Below are 27,538 nucleotides of genomic sequence, written 5' to 3'. Positions count from 1 at the left end.
ATTGGCCTGTTCCCGTTCGTGTGTGGCCGCAACCAGACTGAGAGCTACTGACCTGTTACACACCTGGTATTGCCTCTGAAAATAAACGCTTGACCAGATGAACCCAGATGTGGTATGAGCCTTCTCAGACTCGGTGGTTTGGGAGGATCTAAGGCAGCCTGCCCCAATCTCTTGCCCTCCAGATGTTTTCAGCTTCAACTCCCTTCAGTCCTAGCCAGCATGACTAATGGTTAGGGGTGTTGGGAGTTGTGGTCTAAAACCTCTGGAGAGCTCCAGGGCAGGGAAGGCTGATCTTAGGACATTTTTTCCATGGAAATGAAAATACATCACATTAAGAAAGCCTGAATGTGTGCTCTCTCAGAGGGGTGAAGAATTTGCTGGTGTGCGCTTCCATCACCCCTTCTTGGATGCAAAAGTAGCTATCTTCACTTACTGATACATCCCCCACCTCTTGGTCGCTCTGGGACAGGCATCCCTGAGATAGACCTATTTTGGGTGCCATTACCTACAAGACCACTCTTGCTTATGACTCAGTGTGGGCGGTTCATTGGTTATATTCTATCTGTTGGGCATGTTGTTTTGCATCTTGCCTGTTTACTGTCATGAGAGCCCTCTGCTGAGCCAGGTTTAATATTTCAGTGCAGGAGGATAGACACACTTCAGGCGAAAAGGTGCGTGTTGAAATGCCACTAATTTTGGAGAGGAGGACTGTGGCTGATCGTCGTCATTATCATCATCATCATCATTATTATTGTATTTATATGCCTCCTTTTTCCTCCAAGGAATCCAAGGTGGCTTACATAATCCTCCTCCTCTCCATTTTATCCTCACAACAACAACCCTGTGGGGTAGGTTGGGCTGAGAGTCTGTGACTGGCCCGAAGTCACCCAGTGGGTTTCCATGGCTGAGTGGCATCTAGAACCTGGATCTCCCGGCTCCCAGTCTGACACTTTAGCCACTATACCACACTGTACAATATACAATGCACATAGTCTATCAGATTTTTGTTGTTTTTAATTGTGTTGTTGTATTTTTAGATCTTTGCACCGCTGCTGGCTTTTACTTTGGTTTTATCTTGTAGCTGTAAACTTTTTAAAGTTTTGATATTCTGCATTATTATGTCGTATTGTATGGTGTGTGTTTTTAACATTTCTGAACCTTGCAGCTATTGGGCGGTACAGAAATTTAATTAATGAATTACATACATGGCTTGTGGTAGTGAAAATGTGTGCAAAGGGGAGAAACATAACCCCACTTTGTTTCTGGGTACGATTTCCTGTGCTTCTTCTGACCTAAGTGGACCTGTGTGTCTGGAGGATTGCCCCATTAGGGTTGGTTGTGGGGAGAGGTTTCTTGTCTCCTTACCATTTGAGGTGTGGATGGATAACAGGGCCTTCTCTGCAGTGGCACGCAGTCAGTTGAATGCTATGTGTCATGAGATCCAGCTAGTTACTTCCTTGGATGCAGCTCGGTGTAGCGGTAACAGTGTAATCCTATGCGTGTCTACTACTCAAAAGTGACCCCTGCTGAGTTCAGTGGGGCTTACTTCCATGTAAGTGCACCTTGATAAGACGCTTTTGCCAATATATTGAGGCTGCAATCTTATACCCACTTACTTGTGACTAGGCCCCCTTGAAATGAATGGGGCTTCACAGGAGATATGTAAAGGATTTTGCTGCTAAAGAGTTGAAACCTTGTTTAAATCTCTACTGCTTTAACCTTTGTTATTAACACACATTGGAACAGCCCATAGTTTGATACAGTGAAGCCTTTGAGCCAACTTACACAGCTCTCAGAGTTGTGGCTGCCCTGTCTGAGTAAAGCCATGTCCTTTGGCACCTCTTGGCACACACCCTGCCATGATGCCCCCCCTTTAACCCACTGAAGGAGAGGTCTTTCTCCTCCTTTCTCCTGAGGAGGGCCACCCCACAGCATTGGGAAGGGACAGCGCAGGTGTATTAAACAGGCCCTCGGCCGCCTAACCTCCCCTGGGTTCAATCTGTATTGCCTGTAAAGGCGTGTTATTAGGGAGGTCTGCCCCTAGTCAGGGTGGATTTGATTTAAATCAGTTTGATTTAAATCATGATTTAAATCACTACTCAGAAAGACTCGATTTAATCATGTAACTCCCCCCCCCCCAAAGTGCACTCTGTTCATTGAATTTTTTGAAACTTAGCACTTAAGAGGTAAGGGGTTGATTCTGTGTACATAGATTTGCAAAGGTACAATGGGATTGTGATCTCTGCAGACACAAAATCACAGTTGTAAAACCAAGCATCTGTGATCATATCTTCTAGATAGAAAAATTGCCCAATAATCTTACCGAAACCTCAGGAAGAGCATGACATTGCGAATGGATTAATGGAATTCATTTACCAAAAAAATAAAACATTGCATGAATATGCAGCCTCATGCTACATAATTAAAAACGAATCCTTATTTCATGATGAATAATCTTTGGACTATAATGTATCTTAAATAGAAAACTATCTTTAGATAGATTTTTCCTCAAAAAGCATTTTACTAAAAAAATCCGATTTAAATAAAAAAATCCGTTTTTTTTGTAAAAAAAACCCATTGATTTTTATCCACCCCGCTCCTAGTGACCAAAGATGTTACTGCAGGTTTCAACCACATGGACACATTAACATTAATTAAAATTACTCATTTGTTTAAAAGAACAAAATAACCTTGAGGTGCACACTCCCATGGTGTCTTTAGTATGCCTGCCAAGTTCTAGGTTTCACGGTTGTGGTGCTATGGTGCTAATGAATACGCAGGTAGGATCACATCCTCCTATTAAATTTTTTTTATTGTATTCTTTGACTTGTTCCAATTGTAATTGTATTCTTTGACTCATTGCTTTGATTACACGGTCTCAAGTTTATGTTCCTGTTTTTTTAGTTCTGTCTGCTGATTTGTTTCTTCGTGTTTGAGGCTTCAATCCTATGCACACTTACCCCATTGAAGGGAATAGGGCTTGCATATATAGGATTGCACTTTAGGTTGTTCATATAGGTGTGTGTGTGTGTTGTGTTTTCTGATATTGTATGATTTTAGAAAACCTAAAAGTCCCATTAGGATGAAATGGAAGGTGCAGGATAAAAATATGTTAATGAATAAATAATGGAAGATATGAGATCAGAACATTTAGTAATTACCTAAGGACATTATTTTTATGTTGTTGATACTCCTTGCTCTTCCATTTCTGTCATTCCCTCCTCCAGTTTTTTGCATTTCCTACATATTGTATTTTTTATTATTATTTGATAGATTTCTATCCAGCGTTACGGTCTAAACTCTCTGAAAGCAGCTTGCAAAAAAATCATAAAACATGAAAATATACATTATTTAAAATATTATTAAAACCCATCAGTTTGACCACATAGAAACATCAGATGACATCCAACATTGCGTAAGCGGACATGCGCTCGTAAAGTGGCATTTCCCTTTCCTAAGATCTGCTCTGAGGGTCCCCCAACCCTGTGGAGCAGATTTTAGGGAAATGTGGGTGGGGAAAGGGAATTGCCCCCTCCTTGTTCTGCTGATGGAAATCTTCATCAGAAGTTAGGGTGTAATTGGATTTCACCATTGGAGGCTGGTGGCTCTGATGTCAGTGGGGCAGTGAGTCCATTCCAGGTTTCAGTCAGAACTCTAAAGGGGCTTCCACACCTTGGACAGATCCTTTATTATTATTATTATTATTATTATTTATTTATATAGCACCATCAATGTACATGGTGCTGTACAGAGTAAAGCAGTAAATAGCAAGACCCTGCCGCATAGGCTTACAATCTAATAAAATCATAGTAAAACAATAAGGAGGGGAAGAGAATGCAAACAGGTACAGGGTAGGGTAAGCAGGCACAGGGTAGGGTAAAACTAACAGTAGAAAGTAACAGTATAAAGTCCGCACAACATCAAGTTTTAAAAGCTTTAGGAAAAAGAAAAGTTTTTAGTTGAGCTTTAAAAGCTGCGGTTGAACTTGTAGTTCTCAAATGTTCTGGAAGAGCGTTCCAGGCGTAAGGGGCAGCAGAAGAAAATGGACGAAGCCGAGCAAGGGAAGTAGAGGCCCTTGGGCAGGTGAGAAACATGGCATCAGAGGAGCGAAGAGCACGAGCGGGGCGATAGTGTGAGATGAGAGAGGAGAGATAGGAAGGAGCTAGACCGTGAAAAGCTTTGAAGGTTAACAGGAGAAGTTTATATTGGATTCTGAAGTGAATTGGAAGCCAATGAAGAGATTTCAGAAGCGGAGTAACACGGTCGGAGCGGCGAGCCAAGAAGATGATCTTTGCGGCAGAGTGGTGAACAGAAACCAACGGACTGATGTGAGAAGAAGGAAGGCCAGAGAGAAGAAGGTTGCAGTAGTCCAACCGTGAAATGACCAGTGCATGAACAAGCGTTTTGGCAGAAGAGGCAGACAAAAATGATCGAATCCTGGCAATATTATACAGGAAAAATCGACAAGATTTAGCTACTGCTTCAATATGAGGAATAAAGGAGAGTGAGGAGTCGAAGATAAAGCCAAGGCTACGAGCTTCCTTGACCGGAGTAAGCGTAACATCATTGACAGTAAGAGAGAATGAGAGATGAGGAGAAGGTTTAGGAGGAAAAACAAGTAATTCAGTCTTTGCCATGTTAAGTTTCAAGCGACGATGAAGCAGCCAAGCTGAGATATCTGAAAGACATGCCGAGATACGATCGTGAACATCAGGAGAAAGTTCCGGAGATGACAGATATAGTTGTGTATCATCGGCGTACAGATGATATTGGAGGCCATGAGACTGAATAAGCTTGCCCAAGGGCAACATGTATAAGGAAAACAACAACGGGCCAAGCACCGAGCCTTGCGGAACCCCTACTGAAAGGGGAAAGGAGGAAGACAAGCTGCCATTAGCCAACACGCTGAAAGAGCGACCTGCTAGATAGGAGGCAAACCAGTTATAGACAGAGCCACAAAATCCAAGGTCATGAAGGGAATCTAAGAGAAGATCATGATCAACCGTGTCAAAGGCTGCAGTTAGATCAAGGAGAATAAGAACGGAATAATGGCCTTTAGACTTGGCAGTAAGGAGATCATTGGTGATCTTAGTAAGGGCTGTTTCGGTGGAATGCAGAGGACGGAATCCAGATTGAAATGGATCCAAAGCAGAGTTACTAGAAAGAAAGTCAAGACAGCGAGAGTAGACCGCACGCTCCAGGATCTTTGAAACAAACGGCAACAAAGAGACAGGTCGGTAGTTAGACAGAGATAGCCTATCAAGAGTAGGTTTCTTGAGAATGGGAGAGACTGTAGCATGTTTAAAAGCAGAAGGAAATGAACCAGAGGACAGAGAAAGATTAATAATATGTAGTAAGGAAGGGAGGATAGCAGGAATAAGATTAATAAAGACGCGAGAAGGAATCGGATCACGAGAACAAGTGGAAGGCTTCGAAGAGCGCAGTATTGTAGACAGTTCATCCGCAGAGACCGAAGGAAACGCAGAGAAATTTGCAGGAGGAGCTGACAGATGAGGAACAGGAACTGGAAGAGGCGCAGAGCTGGCCAGATCAGAGCGGATAGTTTGGATTTTAGCATTGAAAAAAGAGGCAAAGTTATTAGCAGACAGAGAGGCGGGGAGAGATGGCGGATTAGGCTTCAGAAGAGAATTGAAGGATGCAAAGAGCCGCTGAGGATGCCTAGCATTTGACTGGATCAGCGTTGAGTAGTACTGCTGTTTGGCCAGTGAAATGGCAGAAGAGAAAGAGGAGAGTACAAATTTGTAATGGACAAAGTCTGCCCGGTCCCTGCTCTTACGCCAAAGGCGTTCAGCTGCCCGGGAACAAGAGCGAAGGTAGCGGAGGGAAGAGGTGAGCCACGGTTGGGGTTGAGAAGGGCGAACTATCCGAGTTGTAGATGGAGCAAGATTATCAAGAGTTGAAGATAAGGAGGAATTAAAGAAGGAGACAGCTGAGTCCAAGGAGACAGCCGAACAGACAGAAGGAAGGGAGGAGGCTAGAGACTGGGAAAAAGCCTCATAATTGATAGATTGCAAGTCACGACAAGAGCGAGAAGCGGGACGTGAAGGAGGAGGATTATGAGTAATATTGAAAGAAACTAGGTGATGATCTGACAGCGGAAAGTGAGCAGTAGAAAAGTCCAACACAGAGCAATTCCGAGTGAGAACAAGATCCAGACAGTGTCCAAGGAAATGTGTGGGTGCATCAGACCAAAGCTTAAGATCATAAGAGGAAGATAATGAGTGAAATCGTAGAGCTGCAGCATCTTGAGGGTCATCCACATGAATATTGAAATCACCCAAGAGAAGAGTAGGACAGTTATCAGAGAGGAAAAAGGACAGCCACGAATCAAAATCAGAGATAAATTTTGAGGACGAGCCTGGGGGGCGGTACAGAACTGCAACCCGCAGTCGCAGTGGAGCGAAGAGCCTCACCACATGTACCTCAAAGGAGGAGAAGCAATGTGAAGGTGGAATGGAAAGAGGCTGGAACTGGCACAAACTAGATAATAAAAGACCCACACCACCACCCCGACCCTCTGGGCGACTAGTGTGAGAGAAAGAAGTCCTCCAAGAGAGAGGGCAGCAGAGATGGCAGTATCATGGGCAGGAAGCCAGGTTTCAGTAAGAGCAAGGAGGTGGAGAGACCTAGAGATAAACAAGTCCTGGATGACAGGGGCCTTAGAAGCAACAGAGCGACAGTTCCATAAGGAACACGAAAAAGGCAGCTGAGAAGAGGGGAGACACCGGATAGGAACTAAGTTAGGAGAGACGAGATTGGAACGAGCCATAAGGAACAGATAAGAGGAGAAAAGAACTGAGAGGAGACAATGAGAAGATCGTGACCTGAATCAGAAAGTGGCAGCGACCGGACCGTGGCTGGGGTTTTTCCTCCGGAGTAGAAGATCCGCTTGACCGGCTTCGCGCCGAAGGCTCGCGCCTCCAGCAAACTGGAGGCTTGAAGTACCTGAAAGAGAGGGGAGGAGCAAAGGTTGCAATTCAAACAGACCAATCGCAGTTAGTCAGTGTTGCTCAATGGCTTCTCAGAGAGCTAAGTTGCTTCTCCTCTTCAAGCTGCAAACTGCAGCAGACTTTAATTTTAGAGTTAAGAACTTAAGAAGTGCCATGCTGGATCAGACCAAGGGTTCAACTAGTCCAGGACTCTGTTCGCAGAGTGGCCAACCAGCCATCGGCCAGGGATGAACAAGCAGAACATGGTGCAACAGCAGCCTCCCACCCATGTTCCTCAGCAACTGGTGCACACAGGCTTGTTGCCTCGAATACTGAAGATAGCACACAACCATCAGGGCTAGTAGCCATTGATAGCCTTTGCCTCCAGGAATTTATCCAAACCCCTTTTGAAGCCATCCAGATTGGTGGCCATCACTACATCTTGTGGTAGTGAGTTCCATAATTTAACTATGTGCTGTGTGAAGAAGTCCTTCCTTTTATTTGTCCTGGATCTCCCACCAATCAGCTTCATGGGATGACCCCGGGTTCTGGTTATTTTGAGAGAGGGAGAAAAATGTCTCCCTATCTTCATTCTCCACACCATGCATAATTTTGTACACTTCTTAGCCTCCTTTTTTCCAAGCTAAACAATCCCAGTTGATGTAACCTTCCCTCGTAGTGGTTCTGACTGAAACCTGGAACAGGTTCACTGCTCCACTGACGTCAGAGTCACCAACCTCCACTGGATTTCACCCATGTTCTATTTATATTGGATATACAAAGGAAAATACAACTTCTCATTATTTTTCTCTAAATAAATTGCCCACATGGCCAACGTTTGTACTGCTAGACTAACAGCTAAGGCAGGATATAAATGCAATCAATCAATCAATCAATCAATAAGCCGTTTGGGTGGTTTCTAGTTAGGATACCATGAAAATAGAGGAGGCATGCAATTGGAGCCTTTTCTTTGTGTCACAGGAGCCAGTATTATGAGAATTTTGGTCTCTTTAAGTGGGGTGGCCACTGTCCTCTTTTATAGAAGGTTGTCTTCTCTTTGAAAGGCTATTTTGTCCATTTCCAGTTTAAAACCAAACTATAAGAAGTTTTGGCCATTATTAGCAGCACCTGGATAACAGACTGAACAAACATGCACTCGGGTCACTTGTTCAGAGTCTTCCACGCTATGGTGAGATCTGGTTAAATTATAATAATTTCTAATCGTTTTAAAAATTAAAATTATCAAAATTATTATAAACTCAAATTATTTCTAAAACTAGCATATGCAATTTTGATGCGAATTGGTGTTGTCTTTTGCCCTCTTTTGGGGTGATGCTGCATGTCCCCTATTTTATTTATTTATTGCGTTTATATCCCGCCTTTTTTCCTTCAAGGAACTCAAGGCAGTGTACATAATCCTCCTCCTCTCCATTTTTATCCTCACAACAACAACCCTGTGAGGTAGGTTGGACTGAGAGTCTGTGACTGGCCCAAAGTCACCCAGTCAGCTTCCATGGCTGAGTGGGGACTAGAACCCGGATCTCCCGACTCCCAGTCCAACACTCTAGCCACTATGCCACATTGGCAATTCATAAGCAGCCGTGCTACATCAGGGCCATCCTGTATTACATATCCATTATGGTACTGGTGCTAGACAGCTGGCTACATGCTCTTGTGTTCCTGGGAACACAGTCCTCACAATAACAACAACAACAACAACAACAAATTCGTTTCTTACCCGCTTCTCCCTCTTGATCGTGGATGCTTTCCACAAAATAGCTGAAACATGGCTCAGGTGTCTTGGCAAGCTGGCTAATAATTGGCATAGCCACATATACATTTCCAGAAAAAGAGGACAGAAAAGAAAAGGGACACTTAAATCATCCATAGGTGAATTTTGTATAAGCGTAGATCCAAATTTGAACATTATTAATATAATTGAAATAGAAACGTAAAACATCTTTTTGTAGTGGTAAAGACTGTAACTAGGTGAGCTGTGTGCAGCCGCTATAAAGAAGGCAAATCATCCTATGTTAGGCATAATTGGGAAAAGGACTGCCAGTATCATACTGCCTTTATACAAATCTATAGTATAGATTACTTAGAATACTGTGTACAGTTCTTAAGACCATAAGAAGAGCCCTGCTGGATCAGATGTAGCTGTCGACCAGGAACCCACAAGCAGGTCACGGTGTAACAGCAGCATCCCATCCTTGTTCCCCAGTTCCAATATTCTGGAGCTGGAAAAAGTTCAGTAAAGGGCAACTAAAATGCTCAAGAGACTGGAGCATCTCCCCTATGATGGAAGTTACGACAGCTGGGATTGTTTAGTTTGGAAAAAAGAAGCTAAGAGGAGACCAGAGAATGTAGAGAGGGAGACATTTTTCTCCTCCTCCATAATACTAGAACCCAGTGGGGTCACCCCATGAAGCTGATTGGTGGGAGATTCAGGACAGATAATAGGAAGGACTTCTTCACACAGCACATAGTTAAACTATGGAATTCACTACCACAGGATGTAGTGATGGCCACCAGCTTGGATGGCTTTAAAAGGGGTTGGATAAATTCTTGGAGAAGAAGGCTATGGATGGCTACTAGTCCTGATGGCTATGTGTTACCTCCAGTATCAGAGGCACTAAGTCTATATACATCAGTTGCTGGGGAACATGGGCGGGAGGATGTTGTTGCACCCTTGTCCTATTTGTGGGTTCCTGGTCAAACAGCTGGTTGGGCAGAGTGTGAACAGAATGCTGGACTAGACTGACCCTTGGTGTGATCCAGGATGGCTTTTCTTATGTTCTTAAGACAAGAATTCCTGCTGAAGAACATAAAAACGATCCACTGGAATAAAGAGACGAAGTCGGAATAAAGAGACGGTTCGGAATGGCCTGAATCGATTCGGACCATTCCGAAGCTTCGGAGCCAGGTAAGTGGGGAGGTGGGGCTTACCTGGCTCTGCTGTCTGCCGCCACGGCTGCGGTTTGTGCGGCGGCTTTGACTGCCGCTGATGCCTAAGGCTGGAAGTAGGCCATGGCCTATTTCCAGCCTTAGGTGTCAGCGGCAGTTGAAGCCTCCGCCACATGGACCACGGCACAGCCAGGTAAGTGGGGGAGGGGGCAGGGGGGCTTACCTGGCTCCGTCGTCTGCCACCGTCTATGTGGTGATAGTGGCGGAGCCAGGTAGGGGGGGAGGGGGGCTTACCTGGCTCCGCCGTCCGCCACTGTCGCGGTCTGTGTGGCAGTGGACGGCAGAGTCAGGTAAGGGGGCGAGGGGGGCTTATTGGGGCGCCATTTTGCTCCCCCTTCCCCACTTACCTGCCTCAGCATGGAGGCAGGTAAGTGGGGGGGGGCAAAATGGCATCCGAATCGACCAGTTCGGGCCCAACCTGGAAGGTCTGGATCAGGATACGAAGCAGTTCGGGGGTGTGTGCACAGCCCTAGTTCAAACAACACACTAAACCATGATGGTTAAGAGTTTTGAGCTAAACATGATGGCTTAGCGTGTCATCTGAATCATTCCTAACCATGATAGCTGTTTTAAATGGACATTGTATCTAATCTGTTTTTATGCTTTTTATGGATTTAAATTTTGTATATTGGTTTTTAATGTTCAGTGTTTTAACCTTTGTAAACCGCCCAGAGAGCTTCTGCTATGGGGAGGTATAAATATGTAATATAATAGTAATAATAAATAATAATAACAACCACGGTTTAAACATGCTCACTAAAATAAAAATCTGGAGGGTCTTGGAGCATATCAGGCATGAAGAAAGGCATCTGTGCGCATTTGCGCCCACGGGCACCATATTAGAGACCCCAGGAGTAGACAAGTCTGTGCACCAGATATACCAATGATGACCTGGCTCCGTATAAAGCAGCTCCCGATGTTCCTATGGAACAGTCACCATACCTGTGGGGCAAGAGGAGCAGCTCATCAAGAGACCTCTTGCGACCTGCAAGCAATATGTTGGCAGGGAAGACACGTCACTTCAATCCATTCAGTGACTCTGTTGCTTGTGATTCATTATTCATTTGAAGTTTAATAATAAAAATACAAGAAATTGCCTTGCTGGATCAATCCCAAGAACCTGTCTCGTCCAACGCTTTGCCTCACCACCATTTCCAGTGGTGGCAAGGCAAAGCAAGATGTGATAACACTGTTGCATGTCCTAGCATCTGGTGTTCAGAGAGCCATCCTGCCTCTGAACGTGATGATTCCATTCTTGTGTGTGTGTGTGTGTGTGTGTGTGTGGGACATTTCTATCCCAGCTTTCTTCTGTGGAAATCAAAGCATTCATGGGGATTTCCAACTAATCTTTTCATCCAGACACTGGCTTGACATAATAATAATAATAATAATAATAATAATAATAATAATAATAATAATAATTATTATTATTTCTTACCCTCCTCTCCATTCTGATTGAGGCGGGGAACAACAGTAAATATAAAATACATAAAACTGAATTAAAACACAATATACATTGTTAAAACATCCTAAAAACATTCTAAAAACATCCTAAAATTCCACTGGATAGGCCTGCCGGAAGAGATCAGTCTTGACAGCTTTCTTGAATGCTAATAGACTGTCAAGTTGACAAGTCTCCTCCAGCAGGTCATTCCACAGTCTGGGAACAGCAGAAGAGACAGTCCTCTGGGTAATACCCATCAGCCTAACTTTGACTGACTGAACTAGATTCTTCCCAGAGGACCTGAGTGTGTGGGGTGGATTGTACAGGAGAAGGCGATCCCACAGGTAGCCTGGACCCAAACCATGTAGGGCTTTAAAGCTGATAACCAACACTTTATACTTCACCTGGAAACTAATTAGTAGGCTGTTTTAGGGGATTTCAGATGATACTCTGGGACTTGCCTTTTATGGCTATTGATAGCCCTATCCTGGGCTATCTATTCCACTGTGTCCCTGGTTGACAGCTTTTTGGCCACTGTGTGAACAGAGTGCTGGACTAGATGGACCCTTGGTCTGATCCATCATGGCTCTTCTCAATAGGGAAAGATCCAGTGGTGTCCCAGTGCTAGCGCTATTGATGGGAGGGGCCATAGCTCAGTGTGATAGAGCACATGCTTTGCAAGCAGAAGGTTCCAGGTTCAATCCCCAGCTTTTCTAGGTAGGGCAAGGAACGAATCCTGCCTGAAACCTTGCAGAGTTGCTGCCAGTCAGTGTCGACAATACTAAGCTAGATGGATCAATGGTCTAACTCAGTATAAGGCAGTTTCCTTTGTTCCTAAGGTGCACTAGCATTAATCAAAGCTTGTATACTGTCATCAGTACTTGCTAGTGAAGTGGGTTTCTCAAGAAACCCATTTGCACTAGCAAGTATAATTGATGTGCAAGTGTTAGTTTGTGCTAGCCTTTACCATCAGTAGGTCAGGAGATCTAGAAAATTCATTTCGGGAGCTCCACCCTCCCCAGTTCATCTTAGGGCGTTCCTGTCTCTGCCCCTCTGCATTGCTATTGGCTGAAGGGCATGGGTGAGACCAGGGGAAGGCCTCTTAATCATAGGAGATGAGAAGCATGTGGCATGTAGAGCTCTAGGCCTCTCCAAGCAAGCAGTCCAGAGTTGGGAGTGTGTCATCCACACAGGCTTGAGCCAGGTAAGACTTCTGAGGTAACTAAGGGCTGGACTCTGATCTGATCTGTCTGCCTCCTTCCACCCACACACGAGGCAAGGCAATCTGATCAGTCCACTGTGGGGTGTTGTTTATAACTCTGGAGCTACCTGAGAGACTCTTCTGCTTCCAGTGGAAGCATGACAGTGCTTAAATGGCTAATCATATGAAGGGTGCTGGATCTCTCAAGTTTGCTTAGGCCAATCTTCCCTCACCTTGATCCCACCAGATGTGTTGGACTATAACTCCCATTGTCCCTAGCCAGCCTGGCCCTGGACCCTGTTGGTCGGGGATTATGGGAGTTGTAGGGCAGCACAAATGGAGGGCGTCAGGAAGCACAAATGGCGTCAGAAAGGACTAAAGCTGTGAATGAGCTGAGATTAGCAAGGGATGCTAAAAGCAATAAAAAGGCTTTCTTCAGATACATGAGTAGTAAAAGACAGAGGAAAGTAATGGTGGTTCAACTGCTTAATGAGGATGGCAAATTGATAACAGACGACAAAGAAAATGCTGAAGTGCTCAATTCCTACTTTGCCTCGGTCTTCTCCCAAAAGCGGGTCTATGACCCCCCTGGAAAAAGTGAAGCAGAAGTTGAGGGGGCAGGATTGCAGTTTGAGATTGATAAACAAATGGTCAAAGAAAACCTAATTTCCTTGAGTGAGTTCAAATCTCCAGGGCCTGATGAACTGCATCCTAGAGTAATGAAGGAGCTAGCGGAAGAACTCTCAGAACCTTTGTCTATTATCTTTGCAAAATCATGGAAGACGGGTGAGGTGCCGGACGACTGGAGGAGGGCTAACGTTGTCCCTATCTTCAAAAAGGGCAAAAAGGAGGAACCTGGGAACTACAGACCAGTCAGTCTGACATCCATCCCTGGGAAAATTCTGGAGCAGATTATAAAGAAGTCAATCTGTAAACACCTTGAAATCAATGCAGTGATTACTAGAAGCCAACATGGATTTGTCAGGAACAAATCCTGTCAGACTAATTTGAACTCATTTTTTGATCGGGTAACCTCCCTTGTGGTCTGTGGGAATGCTGTGGATGTCATATATCTTGACTTCAGCAAAGCTTTTGACAAAGTGCCCCATGACATTCTGATTAACAAACTAGCTAAAAGTGGGCTAGATGGAACAACTATTAGGTGGATTCACAGTTGGCTACAGAATCGGACACAAAGAGTACTTATCAATGGAACCTTCTCAAACTGGGGAGAGGCAACGAGTGGGGTGCCGCAGGGCTCAGTCCTGGGCCCAGTGCTCTTCAACATTTTTATTAATGATTTGGACGAGGAGGTGCAGGGAACGCTGATCAAATTTGCAGAGGACACCAAATTGGGAGGGATAGCTAATACCCTGGAAGACAGAAACAAACTTCAAAGTGATCTTGATAGGCTGGAGTGCTGGGCTGAAAACAACAGAATGAAATTTAATAGGGATAAATGCCAAGTTCTACATTAGGAAATAGAAACCAAATGCACAGTTACAAGATGGGAGATACTTGGCTTCCATGTGCATGGCTTGGAATGTGTCTCTCACTGTTCTGCCTGTTTTGCTGACGTGTTCTTGATTCTTATGTGTGTGGCAGGCCTTCTGGCATACCCTGTCGCCATACTCTAATCTTAGCCTCCAGGGAAGAGCTATTTAACAAGGTGAACAGCCTGTTCAGAGAACATGCTAAACTATGGTTAGGTCACTAATCCTTTTGCAGCAAGTGGTTAGTGAGAGTGTTTAAACTGTGGTTATGTAGCCACCAGTGTTAGGGATGGTTCACACAACACACTAAACCATAACGTTTAGCTCAAAATGCTTAACCATCATGGTTTCGAATGTTGTCTGAACAGGGCCAATATAAGCCAGTTTGGAAGAAAGGGGCAGAGAAGACATTTGGATTTATAACGAGATCCTAGCTTCGTTGTGATGCATGTGGAAATACAGAGCCACCTGGGTATCTGAACTAGGCACCCACCAGTGTGGTGTAGTGGATAAAGTGTTGGACTGGGAGTTGGGTGATCGGGGTTCTCGGCCATGGAAATCCACTGGGTGACTTTGGGCCAGTCATAGTCTTTCAGCCCAACCCACCTCACAGGGTTGTTGTTGTGAGGATATAATGGAGAGGAGGAGGATTATGTGTACTGCCTTGGGTTCCTTGGAGGGGAAAAGGCGGGATATAAATGCAACCACCACCACCAGTGTGCATTTGATCATTATTAAATTGCTATCTGATCACGCTGGCTTGGATTCTGCATTCCAGAGGGGGTTAGAAGTGTACACATATGGAATGCCGCAGGATCTGTACTTACATCCTGTGTCACAGACTAATCCTTCTGTTCCAGCGCTGATTTGTAAAAACACCCTGCTTATTTATAGGAGCGTGGATTGGATGGAGTCCAGGCCTTGACAAACTCATCCTGGATTTTGGATACCAGGTGATTTTGAGAGAGGATCCGCAACGTGATGTCCGTGGGAACCAGTGTGCTCACAGCCACCACTCTTGGTGTCCACCATGCTCCCTGCCTGTCCTGATTTTTATTTTGTTTCTTCAACAGTTTTTTTTTTAAAAAAATTAACTAGGAGGCTGGCAATCTACAAAGTGAAGTGTTGCCCTCCAGTGCCACCTTTAATTGGGCTCAAAAAGGTGGTTTTGTGTTTTAGAGCTCAGACCCCCACCTCTGCCTTGTACTTAGCAAGTTACTTTTCTTTTGAACTTGCTTGTTTGCCATCTGTGAAATGGGTATTTTATGACAGGCCAGGCCCTTTTATGAATGGTCAAGCTCCCCTCCCACGCCCATAACAGCCTTTTTATGAAAGCACCCATGACACGCTCTCAAAATTCCAAATGAACCCACCGACCCAAAAAGGGTCTCCAAATCTCAGTGCCTTTGTTTGAACAGGAATAATAGTCACCTAGGTCAGGTGGCCGAGGGGTCAAGTGAAGTAAAGGTGGAAGGTGCTAATTACTCCTGAATTACTCCATGCATTACTTGAATCATATGAAAGTTAATGTACTCATGATGATGTGTTTAACATTATGCCTGGTTAATAATAGTAATAATACTTTTCCCAATTTCCTGTCACTACCGGAGTGTCTTTAGACTAGGCATAGCATGCATGAAATCATGAGAACTGGTATAGCATAGTAACATTGGTTTAACTTGCAGTCTAGGTAGTAAATTTGTGTCTGGACTGTACCACCTCAAGCTGCATGTGGGAGTGTCTCAGGATTGAATCATCTTCCCTGCTTAAAATAAATAAATAAATCCATGCACATAGAAAGTTATCATCATTACTGCAATGCGTTATACGTGGGGTTGCCTTTGAAAACGGTCTGGAAGCTTCAGCTGGCACAAAACAGGGCAGCCCGTTTACTAACAGGGATTGGCTGGCGAGATCACATTAAGCCAGTCCTTTTACAACTTCATTGGCTGCCAGTCCAGGTCCGGGCCCGATTCAAAGTGCTGGTATTGACATTTAAAGCCCTAAACGGTTTGGGGCCAGGTTATTTGAAGGAACGCCTCCTCCCATATGTACCTGCCCAGACCTTAAGATCATCTACAGGGGACTTTCTCCGTTAGCCCCTGCCAAAGGAAGTGAGGCCGGTGGCTACTAGGAGGAGGGCTTTCTCCGCTGTGGCACCCCGGTTGTGGAATGAGCTCCCCAGAGAGGTCCGCCTGGCACCTACACGGTACTCCTTTCGTCGCCAGCTGAAGACCTTTTTATTCACTCAGTATTTTAACACTTAATTTTAAGTTAAATTTAAATTTTACTGTTCTAACTCTGTATTTTAATCTTATATCAGTTTTGCTGCATGGTTTTATCTTGGCTGTTCTTTTTATACTGTACTTTGTATTTGTGCTTTTAACCTGTTGGTTGTTTTATTGTGGTTTTAATTTTTGTGAACCGCTCAGAGAACTTCAGCTACTGGGCGGTACAAAAATGTAATAAATAAATAAATAAATCATCATCATCATCTCTCGCTCATGGCGGTTTTTCTAGACGAACATGACAGGCATTGCCAAGTCATGCTGTCTTTTACAAATTCAGGAATTTCCTGACAATTGAGCATGTTTTAATTATGACTGTTCTCTGGATGTTGGTGTGGATGTATTTTGGTAGGCCCAATTTCTGAAGGTTTTCTGTATAGTTTTTCATGTGATGCCAGTGACTGATGTGACTAATGGAATAATTTTGATCTTTTCCTGTTGCCATAATTCTTTGACTTTAAGAAAGCTATCAAGACTGATCTCTTCTGGCAGGCCTACCCAGTGGAATTTTAGGGTGTTTTTAGGATGTTTTAATAATGTGTACTATGTTTTAAATCAATTTTATGTATTTATACTTTGTTCCCCGCCTTGATCCAAACGGAGAGGCGGGTAATAATAATAATAATAATAATAATAATAATAATAATAATAGACATAGCAATACTGAATGACAAAAATGTTGTTGAAAAGGAAGAGGAAAAGAGAAAAAATATACACCACTGGCCATGGAAGCCAATAATAATAATAATAATAATTGCTATGTCGATGAGGTGTGTGTGTGTTTTCTTTTTTTGTCTATGACCATTATGTCTGGTCAGTTGCAAGGTATGAATTGTTCTGTCCTAGTATATTTTATGATCTGCATTTTCCAAGATTGTTTCAGGTGAGTTGTTGTTGTTGTTGTTGTTGTTGTTGTTGTTGTTGTTGTTATTATTATTATTATTTTATTTTACCACCTTTTCCTCAGTACTGGGACTAGTGTATCAGAGATAGAAAACTAATGTATCAGAGAGAAGGTTAAAATAGAATCCTTCTCGCTGAAATCTAGTTTTCTAGGGGGAGGAGTTGGTTTTGGGATGGTGGCACATTCAGTCATGTGGTCTCCTCTCCTGGAGTCTGTAGTTCAGGGCTGTCCAATAGCTTTCAGCCAAAGGGTCAAATTCAATGTCAGAGAAGTGGTGGGCGGGGCTGAAGGCAAAATGGGGTGGACCAATGCAAAAGGGGGTGGGGCCCAAATACCAAAAATGCCAGCATAGTGTAACTGAAAGGTCTTATTGCCAGTAACTAAGCCTCAGGAGAGACAGGTCAATCTTTAAGAATGGGGGGATGGGGATGGGACACTGCACAACAGTCTGGAAGAGTCCATCTAGTCTAGCATTCTGTTCACTCAGTGGCCAACCAGCTGCCCAACGAGAAGCCCACAATCAGAACATGAGTGCAACAGCACCCTCCCGCACATGTTCCCCAGCAATTAGCATAGATTAGTATACTGAGTCAGCTACTGGAGGTAGCACATAGCTGTCAGGACTAGTAGTTGTGGGGAAAGTGGTTGGAGCTGGGGGCGGGGGGAGGGAAGAATACCTGGGGAATCTAGGCAAGCCAGGTTTGGCCCACAGGGCTGAGGTTTGACACCCCTGCTGTAGTGATACTGTTAGCATAACCACCTCCATTTTTAACAGGAAACTGTAAAATCTCCATTGCACACCAAGCAAAATGTCATAATGCCCTGTATGAGAATGTCTCCTTGTGTGCGTCCTTGCATCCTTGATTACTAATATAAACAAGAGCTCTGGCTCCAGCTGTCTGTGTCGGTTAACTTCTATAACTTACTGTCAGGCCAAAGGTATTGTTTACAGGACTGTTTAGCATAATTAGCTATGCACCAGTGTTATGTTCTGATTGGTTAATGCTGCTACTGGGCCCTGCCCCTTGAAAGCTTTAATACTGTACCATATTCCCTATGTCTTTTGTCTGATTGCTCCCTTTGAAGAGACCAGGCCTTGATTACTAATCAATAAAGCGCTTTTGAACCCTCTGTCGCTGGAATGGTGGAGTCGTGCTTAAGGGCTGTTTGGATCTCGTCCTTGGGTGAAAAGAACATTGATCTAACAAATGGTAGTGATACAGTCCAGCCATAGGTTTATTATCTCAATGATGCCTTTGCCTGCTCAAATTATTTATTTATTGAAGTCATTTCTGTACCGTCCTTCATCAGAATGATCCAGGGATGTTTTTGTAACAGAAAAACCCTAAAATGCTATCAAGCAGTTAAAACAATAACAAAATGATTAAAGCAGGAAATAAGTGTACCGTGTTTAAAATATCGTCTTGGCCCGTAGATACCAGGTGTCTCTGCCTTAAGGAAAATACCCCTCACCCTTACTGGGGTTTCTTCTTTTGGACTCTTTCTGCATTTGAGAGTGGCTCTTTTAGACAGCAACTATATGATTTTGAATTGAAATCTTCCCCTCTCTGCAATGCTATTCTTTTATATGAAATACCGCCATCTAGTGGAGGAATTACTGTGCTACGCTGGCTTTACGTGCTGGGGAAATCCCACAATAATTTAAATACTGCATTATCTGTGTGTGTGTGTGTGTTTTAAAAAGCGGGATTACTGGTGAAAAGCACAGGAGACGTCCTAGAATTTGACAGTGTCATGTAAAGGACTTGCAAACATCCGTGAATAGCCAATCATGAGAGTGCAGAGAAGCACATCGCTGGGTGATTTTAGATTAAACAAAACCGTTTGTTTCAGCTTTGCAATATCAGAAGAATACTGCCTACTTTTCAAGGCTGTTCTAAAGAGTCTTGAGGTGATGATATATGAACACTGTAAAAAAAAATCTATATAAAAAAGAACACTTCTTTAGGAAGGGGATGTTCAGGTATTCATAGGTCCCAAAATGGAAAATGGTTGATGGTGGTGCTTTCAAGAGTATAGGCAGAATCTCCAGGTCCTGACTGAGCAATCCTAGTGGGCAGAGAAAGAGTGTGTGTGGGTTGAACTGGTCCATTAAGAACAGCGTGATGCTTAGTTTCCGGGCGAATTATAAAGTGTTGGTTATTACCTTTAAAGCCCTACATGGTTTGGGTCCAGGCTACCTGCGGGATCGCCTTCTCCCGTACAATCCGCCCCGCACACTCAGGTCCTCTTGGAAGAATCAACTTCAGTCAGACAAAGTTAGGCTGGCAAGTATTACCCAGAGGACCTTCTCTTCTGCTGCTCCCAGACTGTGGAACGGCCTGCCGGAGGAGACTCGTCAACTTGACAGTCTATTAGCATTCAAGAAAGCTATCAAGACTGATCTCTTCCGGCAGGCCTATCCAGTGGAATTTTAAGTTGTTTTTATAATGTTTTTACGATGTTTTAAGAATGTATATTATGTTTTAATTCAGTTTTATGTATTTTATATTTACTGTTGTTCCCCGCCTCGATCAAAATGGAGAGGCGGGTAAGAAATAAAATTTATTATTATTATAGGCAGCAGTGGTGTAGCGGAATCAGGACACAGCGCCAGAATTTTTTTATTAGCAGGGAAGCACGTCATTTGCCCCGCCCCCTTTCCTCAGACTTCGCTTCCTCAGACTTTGGTTAGCTACAATCATCACAGTAACTGGGGAGGGAGGAAATGCATTTTCCCAACAACAATATATTGTTCCCTGTTGTAGTGCAAAGCGCTTCCCAGGTGGCCTGGCCTTGAACAGGTAATTTAGGCTCATTAGCTTTACAAAAGACCTGCTCCTGGTCGGGATGAAAACTGCTGGGATCAACACAACTACCTGCAAATTTGGACTCTGCTTTGGGTGGTGGCTATGGGGACTGTCACCATGAGCCGCTGCACTTTAATTTACCAAGACGACACCACTGTTAAGCAGCAGCGTGAGAAGTAGCCCTGGGAAGTCACAGACGTCCTTTTCTGTCTTGTCCAGCTGGCGGGATCATGCGGCAGCGCCGAGGCTACATTGGGATCCTGGCTCCATTCTGCGTCCTGCTCGTCTTCCTCCTGCTCACTCTCACTGCCTCGTACAAGCCTGTCATTGTGGTCCATGGCCTGTTCGACAGCCCCTCTGATTTCCAGCTGATGCTTGGCTACATCAATGAGGTGAGTCTGGGCGCTGGGATGCTTGCAATGAATGTGGGAGGTAGCACGGACGATTCTGGAGAGTATTTATGCCTCTTTCCTCCAAGGAACCCAAGGCGGCGTATATAATCATCCTCCTCTCCATTTTGTCCTCACAACAACAACCCTGTGAGGTAGGTTGGGCTGACAGTCTGTGACTGGCCCAAAGTCACCCAGTCAACTTCCATAGCCGAGTGGGGACTAGAACCTGGATCTCCCGACTCCCAGTCCAACACTTTAGCTGCTATACCACACTTACTCTCAAAAAAAGTGTACACCCTATCATATAAAAGTGTACAGAGGAGGGCCAGGATCTCGTCTCGATCCTCCCAGAGTGCAGGACACGGAATAATGGGCTCAAGTTAAAGGAAGCCAGATTCCAGCTGGACATCAGGAAAAACTTCCTGACTCTTAGAGCAGTACAACAATGGAACCAGTTACCTAGGGGGGTTGTGGGCTCTCCCATACTAGAGGCCTTCAAGAGGCAGCTGGACAACCATCTGTCAGGGATGCTTTAAGGTGGATTCCTGCATTGAGCAGGGGGTTGGACTCGATGGCCTTGTAGGCCCCTTCCAACTCTGCTATTCTATGATTCATGATATAAAAGTGTACACCCTACCTTAAAAAGAATTCAATGCAGTTTACAGATTAAAACATCACACAGTATATAAGAGGATGTAAAACAAGGGGTGGGGGGGAACCCACGGAGGTTCCCAATCTGGCCAATGAAGCTCTGGCCCCCTCCCGAAGCCCTGCCCCCTGCAATATCCAATCATAATGCTTAAAACAACAATCCTAGAGAAACAGCATTAACATAACGAGCCAAGAAAAGAAAACCCAATAAACTCCAAAACAAACCATATGACCACCAGTCATATATACATATATATAGAGAGAGAGAATTTAAAATGTGAAATGTTTCAGTATAAACCACCAGCTTCAGTCACAAACACCACTGAAGCTGATGTTTTATACCAAAACATTTCACATTTTAAAATCTGTTTATATATCATGCTTAAGATGTGTTGATTCCTGTACTAATGTTGTTCCCCGCCTCGATCCAAAGGGAGAGGCGGGTAAGAAATAAAATTATTATTATGAATTATTATTATCATTATTATTATTATTATTATTATTAATCTATAAATTTATAAACTGGATGTGCTATTGCTGGTGATTTGTTTTGGAGTGCTGTAGCTCGGGGTATCACTGCTAGTCAGTGTAGTACACCATATTAGGCCTTTTCCAACCTGGAGCCTTCTGGATGTGTTGGACTGCAACTCCCATCATTCACAGGCAGCATAGCCAAGAAGGCAGCTGCCTCTTTCCTTTTCTTGCATCTAGGGAGGCAGTGCAGTATCGTCATTTATTTATTTATTTTTAAATCATGTAATTGTAAATAAGATGTATAGGGCAGCTTTTAGGGGGAACCTAAGAGCAGCCTTCCCCAAACTGGCACCAGCCAGATGTCTTGGACTACATCTCCCATGTTGGCTGGGGATGATGGGGGTTGCAATCCAACCCATTTAGCAGACACCAGACCGGGGAAGGCTGCACAGGATGGAGCCGTGTTCTGACTCGATCTGAGGCAGGCCCATATGTTGTTGTGATACTGCAAATAAACCTCAGAGTGCTTTTTTCTTTGGTAAAAATAATAAAAAACAACAACACCCAAAACATTAATACAATTAGAAGCAGGAAGAGATGAAAAGAGAGAGAACACTTCATCAGGGTTTCTATTTAAAGGTGGTAACTTGAGTATTTGGATCAGAAAAGGCCTTTGGTTTTCAAAAGTGTCTTCAATGTACTGTTAAGGGTTTGTGGTAAGGCAATCAGAAATGCTATAAATACATGTGAAAAATGGATAAGCATCAGGAAAACAGCCTTTCCTCAGGAAGGAAGCTCTAGAATTTTTAGTTTTTGAGGTAGCAGGACTTGTACATATAGACATTTTCAAAAAGAAAAGGAAAAAAGTGATATTTTGGGGTAGAATTAGTTTACTACAGTCTGCTTAGAGATTTTATTAAGTGGTATACAAGTATTACAAATAAATAAATAAATAAACTCTACGTCACTAGCTACCAACTATACCACATAACTGTTAGACAGGATGCAAACAAGTTTTTGTATTATTACTAGCGAAAGGCCTGTGAAACTCCAGAAGGGGAGGGCGAAAGAAAGGGGTGGGTTCCAGCCCTTTTTCCATCCCTATCTGTCTGTCTATCTTTCTCCCTCTCTATTTTTATTTATTTATACTTTGATGTCCCCCCTTATCCCCAGGATTTAACCCCCCCACAACAACCCTATGAGGTTGGTTAGGCTGTAAGAGTGTGACTGGCTCAAGGCCATCCAGTAAACTTCATGGCAGAGAGGGGATTTGAATCTGGGGCTCCCCAGACCTAGCTAACACCCTGGCCCAGTTGTCCCCAACCTGGTGCCCTCCAGCTGTGTTGGACTGTGGGATGATGTGCCGGGCTGGGAATGCTGGGAGTTGTAGTCCAACACAGTTGGAGCGTACCAGGTTGGGGAAGGCTTCTCATCACTACACCAGACTGGTTTTGCCATTTACCTCCTTTCCTATTTACCTCCAGAGGAGGGGATTCAGTGGGAGAGTATGTGTTTTGCATGTGGAAAGTCTCAGGTTTGTTCCGTGGCATCTCCAGGTAGGGCTGGGAAACTCCTGCCTGAAACATGGAGAGCCGCTGCTAGTCATTGGGTCTGATGAACTTACTTCCTTTTAATCTGAGCCAGTGTAGTGCAGTGGCTAAAGTTTTGGACTTGGAGTCAGGAGATCCAGGTTCTAGTCCCCACTCAGCCATGGAAACCCACTGGGTGACTTTGGGCCAGTCGCAGCCTCTCAGCCCAACCTACCTCACAGGGTTGTTGTTGTGAGAATAATATTTATTTTATTACATTTGTATACCGCCCCATAGCCGAAGCCCTCTGGGCGGTTTACAAAAGTTAAAAACAGTGAACATTAAAAAGTATACAAAATTTTAAACCATCAAAAACATGGATAAAATGCAGAGGAGGAGGACTATGTATGCTGCCTTGGGTGCTTTGGAGGAAAAAAGGGAGGATATAAATGCAATAAGGCTGTATGAAAACCTCTCCCAGTTAGAGACTGGGATGTGTTGTAATTTATTTCTACAGGCTCTGTGTGACTCAGAGTGTTGACAGGTTGCAGGTGGGGTATTTCCCTGTGTGAGCTTATAAATGAGCTGATGTTTGCACTGGGGTTCACTGGTTTGACTGGAAAGTCTGGTTTCCTGGCTACTGGAAAAGAAGGTATGAGGCTCCTGAGCCCTCCCTCTCCCGGCCCCTTTTGTTATTTTCCACACAAAGCTGCTTTTTGTGTGTGGCCAAACCTTTCTGCAGAAGTCTAATGGTAAGGCTGGAAGAACTCAAAAGAGTTATTAACCAGGATGAGCAACCTGGTACCCTCCAGAGGTTTCGGACTACAAATTCCATAAGCCCCAGCCACTATCGCCAATAGTCAGGGATTAAGGGAATTGTAGTCCAAACCGTCTAGAGGCCTACCTCTGCCATAACCCATTGACTAGAGTGTGCATCTGTCCATGCGCTAATTGAATTTCACAAATGCAGAACGTGGTAGGGAGGTGCAGAAACCGACTTCCCGAGTGGGTCTGCTTTTGTTTTTAAAAGCCACAAGTTTCTAGTCCTTAATAATGCATCGATGGCTTTGAAAGTATGTACACGTTGCCTGATGAAGCCTTGGGCACAACAAGACGTATCAGCAGCAGGACCCAATCTTGCCCTGGCTGATTTTACTTATTTACTTTTGTAAACCGCCCAGAGAGCTTCAGCTGTGGGGTGGTATATAAATGTAAATAATAATAATAATGATAATAATGATAATAATGATAATATATTATTTTTATTGCATTTGTATACCACCCCATAGTTCTTGCTCGCACTACGTTTTAAATCACCTACTCCATCTCTTCTTAGCGATTTGGCAGGAGATCTAATCCTGCACATGGGTCTCCTGTTGACAATTTTTAGTTTAGCCTTCCAGAAATTGGAGGAGAGATAGAGTTGGTTGTGTTTGCATGAGGTGGGGTGGGGTAGGGTGTTGCAGCTTACCCCCACCAAGAAGGATACGGAAGACTGTGCCACGACACAGGCTCTTCACAACAGGCCTGTCCGCGGACACTCCCTGCTCAAGCTAAGCGCCACCGCTTTATGAGCCTCAGGTGAGGGACAAACACCACCTTTCTACAAACTATGTGGAGAAAGGGGTTAAACAGGAATAATTTCAGGAATAAAATAATGCACTGCGAATTATATGTGCTGATGGTGCATTAATGTCAGAACGGGTGTTAATATGTATATAACTGCAGGTGATAAATGCCAAGGAGACACGTGGGATTTTTGTGGTAGTAAAGCAAACTGAATAAAAATTTATTCCAATGTTCACAAACTTTGTTTCATAATAAAACTTTTCAGACCCTTGTTAAAACCTCTTATCCAGTCCTTTCTCTCTCACACACACCTTCACTCTTGAACTTTCTTTATTATCCGGATTGTTTAATATACACCAACTGGCTACCTGCACACTACACTCAAAAGACAACGCTCTTTATCCTGATCCTCTAATTCTCCCTCAAACCAAAGTACTTCAAAAACACCCTCCTTATCACCTCAGTCATTCCCTTATATATCCTCCTCCCCCTTCCTAAGATATTCAGTCTCCACCCACTCAGGTCAACATTCTAAACACGATAGACTTACAAATTTTAGACATACATTAGGGAACTGATTTGTGGGGTGTAACACCACAGATTGAGTTTGCATGGGCTGGCCTGGGCTGGGCTGTTGCAGCTTATCCCCCACCAAGAAGGCTACAGAAGACAAACATTTTATTACATTTTTATTCTGCCCCTCCTCCAAGAGGGTTAGGACAGTGTTACAATAGTCCCCTTTTGCCCCCGTTTTATCTTTGCAACAACCCTGTGAGGTAGGTTAGGTTGAGAGATTCATGGCTGAGTAGGGATTTGAAGTCAATGCTTTCCACCCCTGCTCTGAAAGTCTAACCCAGCTTTCCCCAACCAGGTGCACTCTAGATATGTTGAGTTACAACTCCCATCATCCCCCAACCAGTATGGTCTACACATAGGGGGTGTAGTCCAATGCCTCTGGAGGGTTCCAGGTTGGAAGGCTGCTCTTAGGATTCCCCTAAAAGGTGCTCTTTATAAATCTTAAAATAAACAAACCTTTGCACCACACTGCCTCACTAGATACAAGAGAAGGGAAGAGGCTTCCCTCTTGCTATGATTTTGAGGCAACTCCCTCAAGCTTCCTTCAATTGCCTAGACAATCCTTCCTCAACCTGGTACCTGTCAGATGTTTTGGACTTTGTAGTGATTGTTGTAATTTAGAGACACTCCCTTACAGGAAATATAGTGAAGGGAGTTTGGAGATGAACCCTGGAGGAAGTGGGCTGGGCTGGGAACAGACTGAGAGGGCCTCGAGGCAGCCTTTCACTTTGCAGCATGTCAGCCACTGAATTACCAAAAGAAAAACGTTAATTAAAAAATCTTAAGAAATAAAATAAAAATTAGGAAGGGCAAATAATCTGGCGGGTGCCAAAAGAGGGGAGAGCAGGAACATTGGTGCCCGTTGGCACCGTGTTGGAGACCCCAATGCAGAAACAATTGTGGTGTGTAGCCCAGGCTCTGAGTGTACATTGTTAGGACTTCTCTACATGAGCAGTATTGCATTCTCATGACTGGCGGAAGTTTGCAGGTTCTTTACATGACGCTATCAACCTCTAGGACATCCCTGTGCTTCCCCCCCCCCTCCCTGGTAACCTTGCTTTTTTAAAAAAGTGGAGATAATACAGTGTTTAAATTATCGTGGGATTTTCTCAGTGTGTAAAGCTGGAGTAGTGCTACAATTCTGTCACGAGATGGCGATGTTTCATTGAATTTAATAGCATTGCTGAGAGGGGATGTTTTCAATTCAAAATCATGTGGTTGCCATCTAAAGGAGCACACAGTAAATGCGGAAAGACTCCAGGAGAAGAAACCGTGGGAATGGTGTGTTTTCCCCCTTAATGTAAACACACCCTTAGTAAGGCAGGATCATCCTCACCTGACCTTGGATTTTGCAGGTGAGACTGTACTTTCAGCTCTTTCGTCATGGGTGTAAATTTCTCTCTTTCTGCCCCTCCCCTACAGACCCATCCGGGGACCAACGTAACGGTTGTCGATCTGTTCGACCGCACAGAGAGCCTGAAATCCCTCTGGATGCAAGTGGAGGGCTTTAGGCAAGCCATTTACCCCATCATGCAGAATGCTGTCGACGGGGTCCACCTCATCTGCTACTCACAAGGTATGTGGCTTCTTTGAGCGGGGGCAGGGGGGGCAGGGGCAGGGCTGGCTCCAGGTTTGAGGGGGCCCTGGGCAAGGTGCCCTCCGATGGCCCCCCCTCTTTCTGTGAGTAGGCTGTGGCGGGCTTACATGGCTGCAATTGCAGTACTGGATGGATGGGTGACACCCCTCATTTTAATTTTCCCAGGGTCCCAGAGCAACACTTGGCCAGGGGCATTGTGGGAAATTTAAATGGTGGCTGAATCTGGTGCTGCTCAAGACAGGATGGGAGTTGGATCTAAGTCAGGAAAAAGAAGTGTAAGCAGGAAGGTGACCAGGATAGACATCAGCAAGGAAGGGGCTGTTCCCAGTCTTGAAGGGGGTGTTGGGACACAGTGCTTTTATCTTCTGATTTCTGCGTTTGATAAAGGCGAAGATAACATCGAGGGGACGATCTAGACTGATGAGGCCTTGCAATTATTCTTAACACAATTGTCTGCATAGTAAATCCTGTTTCTGCAAATGGCTGACAACTACCAAGGTCCTACTGAGTCAGAAACATAGCCATGACACATCCCTACAGTCCCTTGAAGGAAGGGTCTGTCCACTCCATTCCCCTGTGGGTCTGCCTCACAACAGGGGGCAGGGGCAGGGGCAGGCCTATAATGCTGTCCCTTGACCCAGTGATTCGTCCCCCCTCCCCTCTCTTCAAACTCTCTGGCCTGCAAAGCTCTGT

The 27,538-nt window shown here is 44.3% G+C and overlaps 1 protein-coding gene across 3 annotated transcripts in view; it reads left to right on the top strand.

Annotated features, from left to right (window-relative positions):
• PPT2 (palmitoyl-protein thioesterase 2) overlaps positions 1 to 27,538 on the top strand; it is a 42,424-nt gene that overhangs the window by 3,381 nt on the left and 11,505 nt on the right. The window contains exons 1-3 of one of the 3 annotated variants that reach the window (XM_063122385.1): positions 12,517 to 12,565; positions 20,277 to 20,449; positions 26,671 to 26,824. In XM_063122385.1, the coding sequence (XP_062978455.1) occupies positions 20,288 to 20,449; positions 26,671 to 26,824 (316 nt within the window). In that variant the 5' untranslated portion in view covers positions 12,517 to 12,565; positions 20,277 to 20,287. Of the gene's footprint in view, positions 1 to 12,516; positions 12,566 to 14,984; positions 15,009 to 20,276; positions 20,450 to 26,670; positions 26,825 to 27,538 lie in introns of those variants that run through there. The other 2 variants (XM_063122383.1, XM_063122384.1) reach the window with 2 other exon arrangements.

Source organism: Elgaria multicarinata, chromosome 3 (assembly GCF_023053635.1).
Source record: "Elgaria multicarinata webbii isolate HBS135686 ecotype San Diego chromosome 3, rElgMul1.1.pri, whole genome shotgun sequence".
NCBI lineage: Eukaryota > Metazoa > Chordata > Lepidosauria > Squamata > Anguidae > Elgaria > Elgaria multicarinata.
Note: the sequence above shows the minus strand (reverse complement) of the source record. Positions and strands in the feature narration are given on the sequence as shown.